This window comes from Leucopleurus acutus, assembly GCF_964270905.1.
Source record: "Leucopleurus acutus genome assembly, chromosome: 7".
NCBI lineage: Eukaryota > Metazoa > Chordata > Mammalia > Artiodactyla > Delphinidae > Leucopleurus > Leucopleurus acutus.
The window spans coordinates 100,753,374-100,771,731 of record NC_139150.1 but is presented as its reverse complement, the minus strand read 5'-3'; the positions used below and the strand labels follow the sequence as shown (position 1 = coordinate 100,771,731).

At 52.2% G+C, this 18,358-nt stretch overlaps 1 protein-coding gene across 1 annotated transcript in view; it reads left to right on the top strand.

The window, feature by feature from the left end:
- Window positions 1-6,226: 6,226 nt before the first annotated feature.
- The window catches only part of PEBP4 (phosphatidylethanolamine binding protein 4), a gene marked incomplete at its 5' end in the record, with an annotated part of 213,326 nt that continues 201,194 nt past the window's right edge, over window positions 6,227-18,358 (top strand). The window contains 2 exons of the mRNA XM_082842271.1: window positions 6,227-6,345; window positions 11,433-11,559. Of these exons, the coding sequence (XP_082698397.1) occupies window positions 6,227-6,345; window positions 11,433-11,559 (246 nt within the window). The remainder of the gene's footprint in view (window positions 6,346-11,432; window positions 11,560-18,358) is intronic.

Sequence of the window (18,358 nt, the reverse complement as noted above, 5' to 3'; positions counted from 1 at the left end):
TGCAACCATCACCACAGTCCACTTTAGAACACTGTCGTCACCTCCAAAAGACACTTCATACCTTTGAGCTATCACCCCTATCTTCCCCATCCACCCACCCACGCACCCCCAGATTTAAGCTAATCAACTTTCTCTCCCTATTTATTTCCCTACTCTGGATATTTCATATAAATGGAATCATGCAATATGTACTCTTTTGTGACTGGCTTCTTTCACTTAGCACAGTGTTTTTCCTCATCCCTTTGCACCAGGCTCTGTAGAAGGTGTAAAGTACCAAGAAGATAAGTGGGAGTGGGGAGCAGCAAGGGTGCAGAGTGGAGCAGGTAGACCCTTGGACTGGTCCAAAATTGGAGTTACAACAGCCACAACACGAGGGTAAGGAGGTAGCAATATAGATGTTGGCAAGTGAATAGTAGAAATGAACGTTCCCAGGACCCAGGCACCAACATAGATAAGGAGAAAGGAGAGTGGTTAAAAGATTGAAGTTCGGAATGAGATGGAAGACTAGATGCAGTGGGAGTAACAAAATGAGTGACTAGGAAGGAGAAGAGGTTGTCATCAGAATGGCTGCTTGAATTTAAGATTTTTGGCATGGAATGGTTTCAGTGATGACAGTGTCTAAGAAGTCGCCATGGGAAGAGAGTCTGGAGGTGTTGGAAGAGGTGACCCATGGATATAGATGTCACCCAGGGTCGATAGCAAGACTTGGAGCAGGAAACAAAGTCCCCATGCCAAGTAGCAATGTCTGCAGTGAACAAGGAGTGGTAGGAAGGCAGATGACACTGATTAGAAGTATTTCAGACGGAATAAGCCCCATGAAGTTTAGATTTTGACAAGAAGGCTGAGAGATCATGGTCTACAAGCACCAAAGGGGAGTGGGAGTGCTCATTGACCTTACCTCCCAAACCTGAGATACATGGAGAAGCAGCTTCTCAAGGGGACAGGGAGGCTCTGGTTATGGCAGGAGGTGGAGGTAAAGGAGTTTCAGTGGGGAAAGCAAAGTCCTTTCAGCAAACGGTGTTGGAACAAGTGGATAGCTACATGCAAAAGAATGAAATTGGAACTTTACCTAACACCAGATGCAAAAAATAAGTCAATGGATCAACAATGTAAATGTAAGGGCCAAGACTGTAAAACTCTTAGAAGAAAACATAGGAGTTAAGTTTCATAACACTGGCTTTGGCAACGATTTGTTGCATATGACCCCAAAAGCATAGAGAACAAAAGAAAAAATAGATAAATTGGACTTCATCAAATTTAAAAACTTTGTGTATCAAAGTACACTATAAAGAAAAGAAAAAGACAACCCACAGAATGGGAGAAAATATTTACAAATCAAATATCCAACGAGGGTCCACAGTTCTGACACCAGTTCTAATGTGTGAGTTTTTCCCCCACACCAAGCAATTCTCTGACACCATCTGCGTATCCTACAGTTCAACTCAATTCTGACGCTACTTACCTGAAGATAGCATCAGCTCTCACAGGTTAAAGGCTCAGTTCTACAAGACTTGGCCCCAACTTCTGGTGCCAATCAAAATCCAGGTTGTCACCTGGGCTTCTGACCTACAGGGTATAGGTTAGAGGTTCCAACGACCCCTTCTTGGGTTTAATCAATTTGCTAGGGCGGCTCACAAAACTCAGAGAAACATTTTACTTACTAGATTACAAGTTTATCACGAAAGGATATAACTCAGGAACAGCCTCAGATACAAGAGATGTGTAGTGTGAGGTACGCAGGAAGGGGCGTGGAGGTTCCATGCTCTCTGGGTGTGCCACTCTCCCCAAATCTCCACAAGTTTACCAACCCAGAAGCTCTCTGAATCCCATCCTTTTGGGTTTTCATGGAAGTTTCATAATATAGATATGATGGATTAAATTATTGGCCACTGGTGATTGATTCAATCTCCAGCCCCTCTCTCCTCCGTGGAGGTGAGGGGGTGGGAGGAACTGAAAGTTCCAACCCTCCAATCACGTGTTTGGTTCCCCTGGCAACCAGCTTAGGTGCTTTCCAAAAGTCACCTCATTAACATAAACTCAGGGGCGGTTAAAAGGTGTTTGCTATAAATATCAAAACACTTTTATCAGTGTCTAACATCCAGAATCTATAAAGAACCCATATTACAAATAAGAAGACAACCAATTTTTTAAATGGGCAAAGGATTTGAAAGGACATTTCTCTAAAGAAGATATACAAATAGCCAAAAGTTCATGAAAAGATGTTCCACATCATTAATCATTATTAAAATGCAAATCAAAATGACATAAAATACCACTTCATGCTCACTAGGCTGGCTATAATTAAAAAAGAAACAGTAAGCACTACTGAGGATGTGGAGAAATTAGAACCCTCACTGCTGGCAGGAATGTAAAATGTAACCGCCACTTTGGAAAACAGACTGGCAGTTCCTCAAACTGTTAAACATGGAATTATCATATGACCCAACAATTCTACTCCTAGGCATAACCCGAGAGAATTGAAAATACAGGTTCACAAGCAAAACAAAGCAAAATGTACACAAATGTTTTTAAAGGCATTACTAGTAATAGCCAAAAAGTGGACACAACGCAAATGCCTATCAACTGAGTGGATAAATAAAATGTGGTATATCCATACAGTGGAAGATTATTCAGCCATGAAAAGGAATGAAGTACTGATACATGATACAACATGATGGACCTCAAAAACGCTATACTAAAGTGACAGAAGCCAGTCACAAAAGAACACATATAGTATAATTCCATCTATATGAAATGTCCAGAATAAGCACGTCTACAAAGATAGAAAGATTTAGTGGTTCCCAGGTTCTGGGGGAGGAAGGAATGGGCAGCAACTGCTAATGAGTTATTTGGGCTCCTTTGGGGTGATGGAAATGTTCTGGAATTAGTGATGATGGTTGCACATCCTTTAGTAATTTTTGTACTAAAACCCACTGAATTGTACACGTTAAAGGAGTGAATTTTATGGTATGTGAATTATATTTCAATTTGTTTTAGTGAGGGATGAAAGAAAAGAATGAGGGGGAATTTGGTCCCTGCAGTACAGCGATTCCTGAAGGCATAAATGGAAAGGTTGAGGAGAGAGGGAAAGCGTGAGAGTCTGTGTCTGGGTAGAGAAAGGACGTGACACTTGGACAGTGATGGGGGGGTGTCAGGCACAGGAGGCCTGGAGGGATGGGAGGGGGGTAAAGTGTTCCAGGAGCACTGGTCCAGTAGATCCAGGTGTCTGGAAGGACCAGGACATCTCGGGAAGCCAACCGATTTGGCCTTATTGATGGTGTTGGGAGGCGGTCTCAGCCCAGGTGCCTGAAGGAAGAGAAGGCAGCTTCAGGGATGGGCACCGAGGGGTCTGGAGATGGTGCCTCTAGAGTGAAGCAATTGAGCAAAACAGGCTGGTGATGGAAATGGGGAGCTGTGCTCCCCAGGCTTGAGTGTGGCTCTCCAATCTTGGACTCTCAGTTCAAAGCCAAGTCCTGTAACTCCCCAAGGAAAGGATCAGATTCAAAAACACCAAGAACCGCTGCATTCTGTCAGATCTCTCCGTACAAAAACAAGCCAAAGAAAGTTAGATAAATAAGCAAAAGGGATCCAGGGCCCGAGGCCAACCTGAGTGGTTAGCTTCCTTCTGATATTTATAGAGAGTTAAGAGCTATTAAGTGAAATGAGGACGATCAGAAACAGAAGTGGCAAGTTTGTCAGGCATTCAAACAAGAATTTATTTAGCATCTAGGCCCACCAGGGAAAGCTAGACACAGACTAGGTACTGCCTCTGAGAAGCTTGTAGGCTGGGGGATGGGGAGACTATAAGCAAATCACTAAGTAAATAACTACAAAACTATTTTACAAACATATAAGAACAATAAGAAAAGGAGTAAATTGCTCTGATTCTGCATAACGGGAATCTAACGGAGTCTCGGTGTCAGAGCAAGTTTCTCTGAAGAAATGACCCTTCGGGATCCCCCAGGATGAACTGGGAAGTGAGGGCGGAGCATAGGAAGGCCCTGGGGCAGGAAATAGTTTGAGGACAGGCGGAGAGTAGAGAGACGTGGCTAGAGAGGCAGGAAGAGCCAGATCTTGCAGGGCATTGTGGGACACCTGGAGGATTTGGGACTTTATTCCAAGAACAAAGGGCATAGAGGGGGAGTAAGTGGAGGCACAGTGGAGCTGCAAGAGGGGGCAGTAGAACAAAATGGTTAAGGAGCATGGAGTCAGCCAGCGAGGGTTCAAATCCCAGGTCGGCCACTTACTACCCATGTGACCCAGGTCAGCTAACCTCTCTGTGCCTCAGTCTTCCCCTCTGTAAAATGGGATCATAAGAGTACCTACCTCAGAAAATCATCATCATGAGGATTCAGTACTAAAAGCCTGGTGCTCACTGAGTAGGGAGGAATCGCTGACGTGAGTGGGCTCCACAGGAACAAGCCTGCACCGTGGACTGGCCCCCACCTCCTGACAGCCATTCGTCACTGGGGTAAGAGCTGTTGGCACCCATGAAAGTTCTGGCATCTCTAGTGGCTGCCACTTTGAAGACAGGAGTCTCTTGGCCTTGGATGACCATTCTGGCACCATCACCCTCTGGCTCTGGCTGTCCTGTGAGCTCCATGAGGACAGGGACCATGGTCAGCCCATGCCCGGGGACCAGCACAGGGCTCAGCACATAGGAGGTGATCCTACCTGCTGGTGAGATGGATTGTGTGGGAATGAATGAAGGGATGGATGGATCTGTGGAAGAATATTTACACTATCCATTAATTATTGAGCATTCTCTATGTGCCAGGCACCTTACTAAGTGCCTTACATAATTCATTTCATTTTATTTTCACAACCGTCTTGTGGGGAGGCTGCTAGGACACACTCTCCAGTAGGGGAGATCTTGGGAAGGATCTATGGGGGAGCCCTAGTCATACTTCAGGGAGTCTGATTATTGAGAAATGTGTTTCATTTCTAACCTCAAGGAAAGGCTTTTTGCTGGAAGTTGGGATCCTGCGAGCAGGAATTCAAGCGGAAAGCAAACTCAGCTGAAAACGGTTTCTCTAAAGATCTAGCTGCATAGACTGCAGAGCTACGATCTCATCTTCCTTAGCCAAGTGCAAGGGCAACGGGATCACTTGTTTTTGAAGGATGAATGTGGTGTGTTCTAGAGAGGCATGGGGCCCTCCAGCCCTGTGGAGGAGCTCAGAGCAGAACCCAGGAGTCCTCAGTCCCTCCCATCCATCCCCCCAAGGTGGGAGAACTGTCTTTGATCTCCCCCCATCGCACCCACTCCCACCCGCTCTGGATCCAGTCAGAGCTCCACACACTCCTGCCTCCTGCTGGCCTGTTCCGTAGGGAATGCAGGCCGCCCTGCGGTCCCAGCCAACTGGTTCGGGGTGCACCCCCTCCTCCCAGCACAGCGCTGTGCACGCGGCCCCCTTCCCGAGCAGCCCTGCTGGCCTTCTTCTCCAGGGACTATTATTTTGGGAGAGTGCTGAGTTCAGCACCGCGGCAAGCTGTAGCGGGACGCGCCCTTCTGTCCTCAGCTGGCCCTCCGGAGCTGGCCCGGGGCCCGGCAGCTCTACCTCTCGTGCAGCAGCCCTTCCTACACAGGGTCACCGCGTCCAGCCACGGCCACCGTCCGACAGCCCCAAGGTTGTCAAGACAGGTGGCAGAGGAGCTGTGGGTGGGAGAAGCAGAGCTGTGCAAGGGGCACAGCCCAGTCTCACTCCTGCTCCTAGAAAACCCAGCAAGTTGGGGCCCTCATCAGCACCCCCAGAACCCGAAGCCGGGGGTCACCAGCCTCCCAGGGTTTGCCTTAAAGCCAAAGGAGCGGGCTGGCCCTCAGCCAACTGACCGCGCACGGGGCAACTTGGGTGTGTGTGTGTGTGTGTGCAGGACGAGGGCCTCGCAGGAGGCTTGTATAAACCCTCCTGCTCTGCAGCCTGCTCTGTGCCCTGGCAGCAGGACAGAGTGACGGCACGGCCCTGCTCTCATGGAGGCGGGGCCTCGGCCACGACCGTCAGTTGAGTCCAGCTGGGAGGAGGCCCAGGGCCGCCCAAGATACTTGTGTCTGGTGGCGGATTAGCTGCCGGAGCCCAGGCTGCGCCCACCTTTCTCCCTGCTGAGCAGAGGGCTCTGTCCCACCAGGTGGGCCCCCAGGGTTGGGGGCTGCAGGGTGGGAAGGGCACCCCCTGCAGAGGGCCAGCAGCACTACGGGCTCCTTCCATTCCAGGTGCCCAAGAGCTGGACCATGAGGCTGGCCGTGGCAGCTCTGCTCCTGGGCCTCACGATGATGGCCACCGGAGACGAGGGGGACAAGGACCCGTGCGTGTACGAAGCCCTGCCTGACAACGACGCTGTCCTCTGCAAGTAAGACTGGGCGGCCCCCCTACCCCAGAGGGCAGGGGGAGGAGGGCTCCGGGAACCGAGGGCCACTGCCTCACAAGGCGGCCTCTGTGGACAGGCAGAGCATGAGTCAGCTCTGGGGCCACCCGGCTGGAGGACAACACCCAGGGAAGGACTTTGAGACGGGCCCGGGCCGTCCGTCCAGACGGCGGTTCTTCCAGGATCGGGAGGGCACACGGACCTGGCCGGCTCCCCCTGGGGCCTCCACACGAGAGGGGCCCTGTGGGGCTGGCCTCACCCTCCCTGCTGGGAGCCCAAGAGAGACCATCCCTGCCTACAGCCTTGAAGGCTCCTTCCCCCCAACAAAGTGGCATTTTAAAGAAAAGTGGCATTTGACACACCGTGTGTGATGGTACCCTCCCTGTGAGAGGTGGTTGTTTGCTTTTCTCTAAATCCCGGGAATGTCAGGACAGGCAGGAGTGTGGCCACTGGACGTCGTTCAAAGAAGAGGCTGGGCGTGGGAGGCTGGCTGTGTCCCTTCCAACGGCGCAAGCTTCTCCGCCTCTGCGTCAGAAGTCAGCTCTCTCCTCACCCACTGTGGGTCAGAAAAGCCAGTCTTCATTGTCCTGGAGCCATGGGCCATCCTGAGGGCTGCCCAGGCCACGTTGCTGCCAACACCCTCTGCCAGCCTGGTGGCCGAGGACACTGGCATCCCACTGAGGCCATCAGAGGTCAGAGCGGGTCAAGGACTCTCACTTCTTACTCTGTCTCCTTGAGTACATTTGAATTCTTACAGACATGACTTTTAGAAAGAAAAATGTTTTCCCTTAAAAAGTTAGATAGGGCTTCCCTGGTGGCGCAGTGGTTGAGAGTCCGCCTGCTGATGCAGGGGACACGGGTTCGTGCCCCAGTCCGGGAAGATCCCACATGCCGCAGAGTGGCTGGGCCCATGAGCCATGGCCGCTGAGCCTGCGCAGTGAGAGGCCCGCGTACCGCAAAAAAAAAAAAAGTTGAATTCCCCCCCCCCCAAAAAAAAATAGACACTGATTTTGTTCCTATCAGTACATTTTTTAACTCTGGTGAAACAGTCCTGGGTGCAGTTTTGTGTGGGGCAGGAGGGAACGGTTGCTCCTGCCATGTGGGCACCAATGCTCTGGGTGCTCTGCTGAGTGGGACCTTCCCGGGGGTGGACAGGCCTTTCCCTCTGGCAGGCAGGTCAAGCCCCGCAAGCTGGGGATGACAGCAGGCTCAGGGCAAGGCCAGGCCGGGCTATGATCACAGCCCCATACAGAGCGCCTCTGTATGTTCCCTGTGGAACACGTAGAACGTGATCACATGTGTACGGTCACTGGAGGAGACCGGCTTGCACCCCAGCTGCCCCAGGCTCGGCCCTGCAGACGTCCGCACACTCGCACCCCGGTGGCCTGTGTACTGTGGCACATGCGGGAGCTCTGGGGCACCTGCTACCTGCCAAGAGTTCTGCTGGTGATTTTAGACCTTTGACTTATTTCATTTTGGAAATGAAATCATCATCCCCATTTTGAAGGTGTTATCATCCCCATTTTGAAGATGAGGAATCCCCAGAGATTAAATAACTTGCCCACAGTGCTCACACACCTGACAAGTGGCAGAGCTAGGATTCAGCCCCCCTCGTCTGACTACGCGCATGCTCTTTCCCCACCCACCTTTAGCTGCTGACCTTCCTCCAGGGCCCAGAGCAACTCAAGTAAAGGGGAGCTCTCTCAGTCTATCTGGGCTGCTATAACACAATGCCACAGACTGGGTGGTTTATAAAGAACAAAAAATTATTTCCCAGCGCTCTGGAGGTTGAGAAGTCCAAGATCAAGTTACCAGCAGATTCTGTGTCTGGTGAGAACCTGCTTCCTGACTCATAGATGGCCATCTTCTTGCTGTTTCCCACAGAGGGGAAGGGGTGAGAGAGCTCTCTGAGGACTCTTTTATAAGGGTGCTAATCCCATTCATGAGGGTTCCACCCTCATGACCTAAGCACCTCCCAATGGCCCCACTTCCTAATTCCATCTCACGGGGGGCTGGGATTTCAACAGAATGATTTTTCAGTCCATTGCAGGAGTCATTCTCAGGACTTCTTAGAAGACACCAGCAGATCCCCAGTTTGAGAAACATGGACTTACAACACTAAGCCTGCCTGCTAGGACGATGGCTTTTGATTGTAAATCGTCATTGCACAAGGGAAGCTTTTGTTTGTAAAAGATCACCACTGAATGAGAACATGTCAAGGACATATCAGACCCCAGAGGAGAGATCAGTATGCTGGAGCCCCTCCCCAAGAGCCCTGCTCAGCTCAGGCTTCTGACTCCACCGAGAGACTGCCCCCAGAAAAGCACCTCCTTTCACGGGTATTGTTAGAGTCTAATAGGGAATGCTTGAAGTTAGGACTCAATACCTAAAGGTATTAATCTATAAGGGAGGAATTTTTTGTGCTGTGACAAGCAGTGGGGAAACATGGTTAAGAGAAAAGTTCTCCCAGAATAATACCTTACCCACTCCTGAGAAAGCCAGACTAGACTGGCAAAAACTCGGAGAGTCAGAACCCTAGGCTCGGTCTCAGAAGTGAAAGAACCATAGTCGTCCAACCCTGACCCGATGGGTGAACCTACTCAACACCCCTCTCCCTGCTGCCTCCGCACGGGTGGCCTCAGTGGACTGTCCCAGGGACCAGGACCTGCCTCCCCAAGCCCTCTCTTCTGTGCTGAAAAGCTTCCCCCTCAGAGGGAACACCTTTATGTCAAGGTGGGGGCTGCCTTTCTTTCACTTCACCCCATTCTTCCTAGTTTTGCCCCCAGGCACTGCATAGAACAAGTCTAGTCTCTGGAGGGTCCTTCAGCTGTTTGGACACAGATGTCATGCCCCCCGCCTTCACCCGCTGCTCTTTCTTCTCTGAGCATCCACCTCCCATCCTTCAGTTCCTCTTTAGGGGCTTTGTTCTGGGCCCCCGCTTTCGAGAAGAGTTAGCTGGAGACAGACCCACACTGAGAACCATGCAGCAGAGGGTGGGTTGCCCCCCGAGCCCCCAGGCGCCTCTGTGAAGGCTGCCTTCCCTCCATGGGCCTTTTGGTCTCCCTCGCTTTGGGGCAGGTGGGATTCGGAGCTTTTTTCATACCTGATCTGGTTCTTACAATGCTGAAGGGACTTCTGTGACCATCCAGTCCCAGGGAAGTGCAGACAAGACTATGCAGCCCTTCTCTATTGCCTACAGCACAATACCCCAAACCTAGCAGCAGCACACGTTTATCGCCTCGGTTTCTCTGCGCATGGCCCAGCTGGGCACCTCTGGCCCAGGCTCTCAGGAGGCTGCCGTCCAGCTGTTGTCTGGGGCTGCAGTCTCATCTGAAGGATGTGACTTGCAGGCAACATGTGGGCTTCCATCCCTGGGCAGGCAGCGCTCCGTGGGTATGACGGGGACCTGGGGGGGACGGACCTCACTCCTGGTCCCCTGGCATGTACCCTGTGAAGGCACTCTCTGGGGCTTTAGGCCCACTCACCAAATGTCAACTCGGTGATTTTGCTTAACTGTTTTAACATTTGCAGCAGTTCTGCTGGGATCAAAAGAGGAGGCACTTTTGTTCCCTGGGGAAGGCCCCCTCTGGTCCTCAGTTTCCCTCCTCCTCACCCCTTGCCTCTCCCAGTTCCGGGCTGTGGGCTGAATCTCCATCTCTCTGCCAGTAGAGGGTCCCCTCTCTCAGCCTCGGATCTCGATAGCTGCAGTGGCAGGGAACTGTGGCAGAAACAACCCCAAAATTCCTTAAAATGCTGCCGTGATGAGAAATGAAAATCCATCCTCTAAAACTTCTTTAAAAGCTATTAAAACTATGCCATTGGAAAGGCACTACTGTAAACTTGCAAGGAGTTAAACTGGCTTCAGTGAATAGTCCTGCTTCAAGGGGCCTGAGTCCTGGCCTTGGGGGTGCCGGTCTGAGGAAGCATCCTGTGTCTGCAGACTTGGGCTACCTCTGCCCAAGGCAGGACCTCAGGATCCACTGGAAGGGGTGGGGTGGTGGGAGGGGGAATGTGGGACTCTCCAGCGGGAAGTGATCCCTGTACTTCTCCCGGGTCCTGACCTCGGGAGCTCCCCTCCAGATCTACTCCCCCAGTGACATTCTCAGGGGTGCCCTTCAGGCATCACCCCCAGCAGGAAACGTGGCCAGCTCCGGGTGACCACTGTGGAGCTGGTCTGCCATGCTGGGCTTTTGGAAAGGCTGAGTGAATCATCTTAACCAAATGACCCCAGGCCTTGGTGATAAAACGTGACAGTAGGATAGGGAAGAAGGGCAAGCAAAAAAAAAAAAAAAAGTTGGCACAGAGGTGTTTTTCCTGTATCTGTTTGAAAGCCTGGTTTCCATCCCTGAGTTTCAAATACAAGTGAGCCCTTAAGTGTAACCCTGGTGAAGGTGTGGGATCAGCCTGCACGGCAAGCCCAGTTCTCAGGGCGCTTGTGCAGTTCAGAGCTTCTCAGGGAGAAAGTAGATAAATGCATGCACACCACAGACTTAGGGACTAGATATTTTCCCCCCTGAGAGATATTTGCATTTTGAAAGCACAGTGAATGGCAGATTGAGAGCCTAGGGTAGGGGCAATGCATCACCCAAAGAAGTGGGTGATTTAATTACTGGTGGGATTTGCAGGTATGGAGAGGGTCTTGATAATTTAGGGGCCAGAAAAGTCTGTGCCCATGAAGAAGCCTGTGCTAACTTGCTAAACCTTTCTTTATGTAATAAGAACATTCCAGAAAAGCAATGTGAATATATTGTTCTTATACGCCCAGTCCTACTTTAAAGACACTGACCAGGTTTGCCTCTGGATGTATATATTTTTTGAGAAGTAAACACTGACAGTAATGAGTACTTTCTGACCCCTGATAACCTGCCAGTCTCCGTTGTAAACACAAATCACCATTTTACTCCTCTTAGCGACCCTACAAATAGGTATTATTAGTGTCCCCATTTTACAGGTAGAGAAACTGAGGCACAAGTGGTCAAGTAACTCAGGCTACACAGGTCAGACTGAAGCCTTACGCACCCCAGGCTCCCCTAAGATCCTGACGTGGGCCAACCACCTCCCTCTCTCCCTAGGGGCCTTAAGGTTTTCTACCCAGAGTTGGGGAACCTCGGCTGCATGGTTGTTCCGGAATGCAACAACTACAGACAGAAGATCACCTACTGGACCGAGCCGATCGTCAAGTTCCCTGGGGCCTTGGACGTGAGTGAGCCAGCCTGGCTGGATGGGAGGGTCATGGGTCTCGCGTTCCCTCTGGGTTTGCTCATCTGGGTGACAGGAAGCCACGTGCAGAGCCAGCTGGGTTGGCTTTGGTGGTACCAGATGGCCGTTGCCATAAGCACGTGCCTTCTTTAGAGCAGCCCCGCTGCCTTGGAGGAGGGTGGGGTGGGTAGAAGGGCTGCGGGCGGGAGCTTCGGTGGGGCTCAGGGGCCGCTCCGCCGGGGCCTCTCCCTCTCCTGGGCCCCTGAGCCTGGCTCCTCAGTCAACGTGGCGACCAGCCAGGGTGTGCTTTGGAGTCGGCAGAGAGAAGGAGGAGAGAGGGGCTTGTGGGGAGTTACTTCTCAGGGTGCAGAGTGGCTGGGCTTTCAGAGTGATCTGAATGGGGAGGGACCCAGCTCTTAACGGGCAGCGCCTCTCACATAGGTTAAACAAGCAGAGGTCAGTGCCCTTGACTCTTGGGCATCGCAATATGACAGTCGCTCAGAAGTTTGCCCCGAGGGGTAGGAAATAAAAAATAGAAACATTTTAAGAATTGTGAATAACTATTCCTTTTGCTGGGAAATGATTGGCACCATCTTGTTCTGGAAGCTTCCCTTGGCTTGGGGATGCGATAAACCTGGGGAAGGGCGCTGGGGAGTGGGAAACGGGGCTGCAGCTGCTGGGGAAGCTGCTCCAGTGTCCTGGTCAATGTCTCTTTCTTCCTTGACTCTAGGCTGAGCCCCCAAAGTGTCAGGGGTGGAGGGTGACCCTCGCTTTGTCTGCGTGTTTTAGTCAGAGGTGCCAGTGTCAACCTAGGCACAAGGACTGTGATGTGTCCAGGACTCAGGCCACAAAGGCGTGGAGACAGAAGGGTCACGGTCGGGATGTGACCACATGCGCACTGCGGTCAGCCTCCTGGTCCCCTCTGTTCACTGTGGCAGGGAGGGTCCACAGAGGGCTCCTCCCTTCTGTCGGTCCAGCCTGGGGGCTGTCAACACAGGTATACCTAGATAACAGATTCTAGGGTGGGGAGCTGCACAGACTACTAGGAAGCAGAGGGGAAGATTTTTCTTTCTTCTTTTTTTTTTTTTCCTTTGGCAGCACCTCAGGGCTTGCAGGATCTTGTTTCTCCGACCAGGGATCAAACCCGGGGCCCCAGCAGTGAGAGTGCTGAGTCCTAACCTCTGCACTGCCAGGGAATTCCCAAGATTTTTCTTTCTTTAACTGCCTTTCACTATCAGGGAACAAATAAGTGGCGATATGTCTCAATTTAGGAGGCTGAGAACATGAAGAACATGAATAGCCTTTGACAGGCTATTGTGTTTGTCACCGTGACAAACATCCTTTCCTCTGGGAGGCTAAGAAAGCAAGTCATGAAGACGCCTTCTGGGTGTCCTCTCCCTCCATCCTCCCAAGCCTGGCACACATGCACACGCATGCACATGCACGTGCACACACGCACACGTCAGCCCTCCCCACCGGAAACCCTTGGGCTGGGTCACACCCCTGGACGGGCAGGACAAGCAGAGGAAACGTAAGCCTCGGTGATTGTAACTCAGGACAGGAGCAGGGCAGGAGCCTAATCCTCTAGGGAAGAGTATAACGCTGTCCCATGGGACAAGACTCTCGCCTTCACCCTTAATTCACTTGTTCTTAAGGAGTGAAGAGTTTGGACCAAATACTTTCACAGTCCAGTGACTGTCCCAAGAGGGAGTCTAAGGCAAGAGCTCCATCCCATGTGATATTGCTACAGATGTCCACTAGATGGCAGTGTAGACTTTCCTGAGTACCTGGTGCCCTTAGGAGGGGCACGTTTAAAGCCAGTTTGGGAAGCTTTTGCCTTTGATCCAGTCTAGTTGGTACTGATTGTCCTGGGGTATGGACACAAAATGCAGAGAAGATATCACCCCCTCCAGATCCTGAAATCTCCTATCCTGTCTCAGCTCAGAGGTGGGGCAGGGGAGAAAATCTGGAGATTTATGAAGGATGCAGAGCTGAGGTTAAGAAATCCAAGGAGGGCAGAGATTTCACAAAGGACGGCTTGGTCAGAGTGGTGGAAAGAAAGAAAAAGTAGTATTCTACTGCTACAGAGCTAAAGTTTATGGAAATTTGCCCTTTGAGAAGGCAGGTTCAGCTAGAGTATCAAAAGCTTCCATTTATCGTGTGGTACTTACTTTATGTTGGAGACTATTCATGTGTCGTTTCATTTAATGTGCTCATCAAGTTAAGTATTTCTTTAGTCAAGACTGTTAGTAGCAAGTGACAAAAATCAACTCAAACTGGCTTGTGCCAAAAAAGAGGGAAGGTATTACTGGTTCACAAACTGAAAGCTCCAGGGAATACTTCAGGCATGGCTGGATCCAGGTGCTCAAACAACGTCACCAGGAATCTATCTGTCCCTTTTCTCTACTTTTTTTCTGTGCTCGTTTTTTATGTAAATAGACTCTTTCCTTGTGGTGCCAAAGATGACCTCATCATCTTCAGAGTTATGTTTTACTAGTTTATGAACCCACTGGCAATAGATTGGCCCCATCCAACCATTAAAGGTCCCAAGACTTGTCCTGTTTGGATTACATGACCGTCCCTGACCCAAACAGTGATGCTGGGCAGTCCCACTTAATCTACAAGGGCTGAGAGCAGAAGAGGATGGTTCCCCCAAAGGAGAATCAAGGTGCAGGGGGAAAGGATGTTGGGTAGGAAAAACAAGAGAAGGTGCAGGGCCCCTCAAAAGTGGGGGCGGGGGAGCCTGAGTCCTTAGTAACAGAGACGAAAATGAAGGCATTTCCTCTGGGACAGGGCCTGATGGAAAAAGCAGAGGTTGGTGACTGGCTATGTGGAGACAGTGCCTCGCTTCAAAGGGGATTAAAACAATGCCCCCAAAGCAGCAGCTGCCAGTGGACATGCTCAGGGAGCCCCCCCCACCGAGCAAGCCCCGGAGCCCTGGAAGGAGGGGCCCAGAGGTCAGGGGACAGCGTCTCTTTGCCCAGCAGGGGTCTTCCTGCCTGCACACCATTGCTCAGGCCACTTCCCCAGACTTGGACCCTGTACTCTGGGATACCCTGCCCCTACCAAGATGCTTTCTCCTCCAAGAAGCCTTCCCTGACTGCCTCCCTCTGGGTCCCACCCCCATCTCACTCAGGTCTCTTCTTTCTCCAAGCGTTTTTCCCCTACCCTCCAAACCCAGTGTTTACTTGCCTCTGTCTTGTATCGCTTATTCATATCTCCCACAGCGTCAACCAGTTTATAAGCTCTAGGAAAGCAAGACCATGTGTTGTATTTCTTTGAACCACCCACAGTCCCTACCAGCATCGCAGACCCCGCGTTGGCTGACTGGGTGGCCAGGTGGCCGAATGAATGAATGAAGGAGTGCATGAACGGCAGGTGGACGGACGCCTTCTGGAGGGGGAGCTCTGAGGTGTGTGAGCCCGGTGGTTTGCACTTTAAGCTGCCGGGTGTCCTGGCGCCTCTGCAGAACGCCGGGTCAGCACTGGTCTCTCCTCCGCCAGGGTGGATGGGGTCTGGGGTGGATAGGAGGAAGCAGAGAGAGAAGAGGAAGTCAGGTGGGCTCCCGAGAAGGCAGAGTAGTGCAGGACAATGTGGATGGTCCTGGTGCCGACAGCCGCTGAGGGCTGAGAGAGGTGCTGAGGTAAGAGGAAGCTTTCCTCCCCTGGTGCTGTGACAAACATTAAGAGGCAAACATCTCAAAATGCATCCCTTCTCAAGCCAGTGAAGACTGAAAGGCCCTCCAGAAGCTTCTTAACTGGGGCTTAGTCTTCACCTTGAATTTAACCCGCTGGAATCCTTTTGAAGGGAAGAAATTGCCGTTACGTGGGGAACGTGCATTGCATTAGAAGGAAGGAACGCAGACCACAGCTGTCCTTCCTGCGGTCCCTTGGCTTTCCAGTCAGACTCGGCTCAGCCCTTTTCTCCTCCCCAGAAAGCTGGTGACCCCGAGTGTCCTCCTCCCGGGCCGGGCAGGCACGTCCCCATGTCACCCTGGGCCTGCAGCATCTCTGTGGCTGCCTTTTGGGGACCACCTCCCTGCCCTTGGCAGCCCAAGGTAGAGACACAAGTTTGGGCACAAATCTTCTAGAGCCCTGGAAATGTGGAGACGTCCACGTGTGGTAGGGTCACAGACGCTCCTCGATGAAAGAGACCTCGGAGCTCCCCGGCCCACCTCCCATCCTTCTTTTTACGCACAGAGAGAAAAATGGGAGCTGCTGCCGTCATGAAGTAGTTAGCAGAGGCAGGACACGGGGTGCCGACACGCGGGGTAGTTCTGGTCAGAGCAGCCCCTGACGGGTGAGGCAGGCCCACCCGGCTCGTTCAGGAAAAGATGCCGAGAGGGAGCGTGCACACGTGCCGGGGCAGCTAAATGCATTTGCTCCTGGGACAGCCGCCGGCGCGCAATTTGGTGCTGGGGATGTGAAATGATTCACTAGCAAATACAGATGGAACACACAGGCACCCTCTTAGTGCTGGAGATTCAAAGATAAAGGGCACCGTCACGGAGCTCCCAAGTCTAAGGTGGGGAGACAGACAGGTGGACGGATAGCAGGGACACGGTGTCAGTGCTTCAGGACAGGAACCTCAGGTACCACGAGGGCCAGGAGCGGCCTCCAGGAGGGGGTGACCCCAAGCTGACCTGTGCTGGTGACTCGGCAGGGGATAGACAGGGGAGCAGGGTTGGCCAGGTGTGGGATGAGGCTCCAGAGAGGGCAGGACCATGCTCTGAGGGGCCACAGATGCTGGTTCATGGGCCCTGGCGTGGAGTCTGAATTTTATTGTGAAGCCAGACTGGGGAAGGGGCGTCACCGTTCGATTTTTAGGCTGGTGGATGTGATCGGATTAGCAATTCAGGAAGGTCACTTGGGTAGGTCACTGAGGTGCAGGTGGGAAGATGGAAGAAAGGTGAGGCTGGAGTCAGGGAGAGCACCTGCTGAAACAGAAGGGCAATGGCATGGACCGGGGCCTGAGCTTGAGGGTGTAAAGGAGCTCGAATCCATGGAGCTTGGTGACTGTGGAGGAACGGGGATTGCAGGGAAGGAGAGAGTTGGGATGACCCTTGGGTTTCTGCGACAGGCAGGTGGGTGGCTAAGGGTTAAGCTGAGCATGTAATTCATCCACTGAAACGACGTTTTTGAGAGTGAACGGGGAGGTGCTGTTAATAATCGGGACGAAGGGTGTGATTGGGCACTCTCCCTAATACTGGTGCTGTCCCCAAGCAAGGGACACAGGAGAAGGCCTGTATCTATAGGGACCACGGGCAGCGGAAGCAGCTTTGCATCCCTGAATCTGAGGCCCCTACGTGCACCCAGTACGCGGATCAACTGTCTGATGCTGGGAAGAAAAGACAGGGCTGGAGGCCTAGCTTTGGCATCCAGGGGTTGGGGGTGGGGGGTGGATTCTTCAAGGTAGCCAGGCTCCTTGGGGAGAAGATACGGAGAGGCCAGAATCGGCCAGCCCACAGAGGTCAGGTCAGAGAGGCAAGGGAGAGGCTGCTGCAGGGCCGGGCTGGGGAAGAGCCGTCAGATTTGCCAAATTCCCTGGCGCTGCTCTCGAGCGAGGGGGAGAGGAGTTTCAGGACAGTGAGCCTGGGAAAAAGGTAAAGTCAGGACACGGTAAGGAGTTTACTGGCGGGGGTTCACCAACGTGCTAGTGAGGCTTTAGGGAAGAACTGATGAGGTGTAACTGTAACCCAGTGCCTGGCAGTGGACAGGAGCGTAATAAATGGTACAGGTTGTCATATGATAAGAGGCTGCTTTGTAGTCTGAAGGGCAAAAGACACAGAAGAAGGGTTTGGGCTTCTGGAGGCTCTGGAAGGAGCCAGTGCGGTGGTACCAGAGACAGGGGCTGACAGGTGGAGCCAGGCCAGGGAGGCAGGTGAGGAGAGCACCCCGCACCCAGGCAAGGACGCATGCGTGGAAGAGAGCCCGCTCCCATGTCATTTTAACCTTCCTGCTCGGTCAAAGGCTGCTAAAATCACCCAGCTGTGTCCCACCCCAGCCCAGGCCAGTCCACCATCTGTTATGGGAGCACCTCCAGCCACAACAGGACCAGGCAGGAGAGGAGCGACGCTTATCACCACCTCTAGCCTTTGCAGACAGATTTTGAGGCCGTAGAGAAACTTCCCATGCAGGATTTCACAGTCCTCCTAGCAACGTTGGGAGCTAGGCAAAGTAGGGATTATCCCCACAACTACAGGATGGGGGACGCTGACAAGGTCAAGGTCACGCTCACCCAAGCTGGGGAGTGGAAGAACCAGCCCTAGATGGCAGGTTTCCTGCCTTCCAGTTTCGCTGCTCTTTCACCTGCGAAATGTTGCCTCTCAAATTTACCCCAGCTCCTGGAGAATTGGCCCCGATGTCCAGACTTGGGGTGTCATGCATGTATCCGTTCCCTGGTGCAGATCCTGTCCCTCTACCGGACACTGTCACAGGAGCCAGGGACACACACAAAAAACAAATCCCCACCCCGCCCACAAAGGGCATCTCGTAGTGGTGAGAATGCGAGTCGCTGTCATTGTTGAGAGGATGACGGGAGAAGCGCTTGTGTGGCTAACGTTTTGCTCCCGGGTGCCTTCGTGAGGGAGCTTCCTGGCCTTGATGTTCAGTTCCAGTCCTCTGTATCCCCCGCCACCTTTCCTGTCGTTATACCCTCTGCTCCAGGGTTTACAGAACCTCTGGCCAGACCTTTCAATAAAGCCACCTGTTCCCAGTCTGCAGGGATGTTCCTCAGAGCACAGGCGAAAAGGGCGTTTGTTCAGTAATTGTTCGGTGATGTCGGCTGAGAGCTTCCAGTC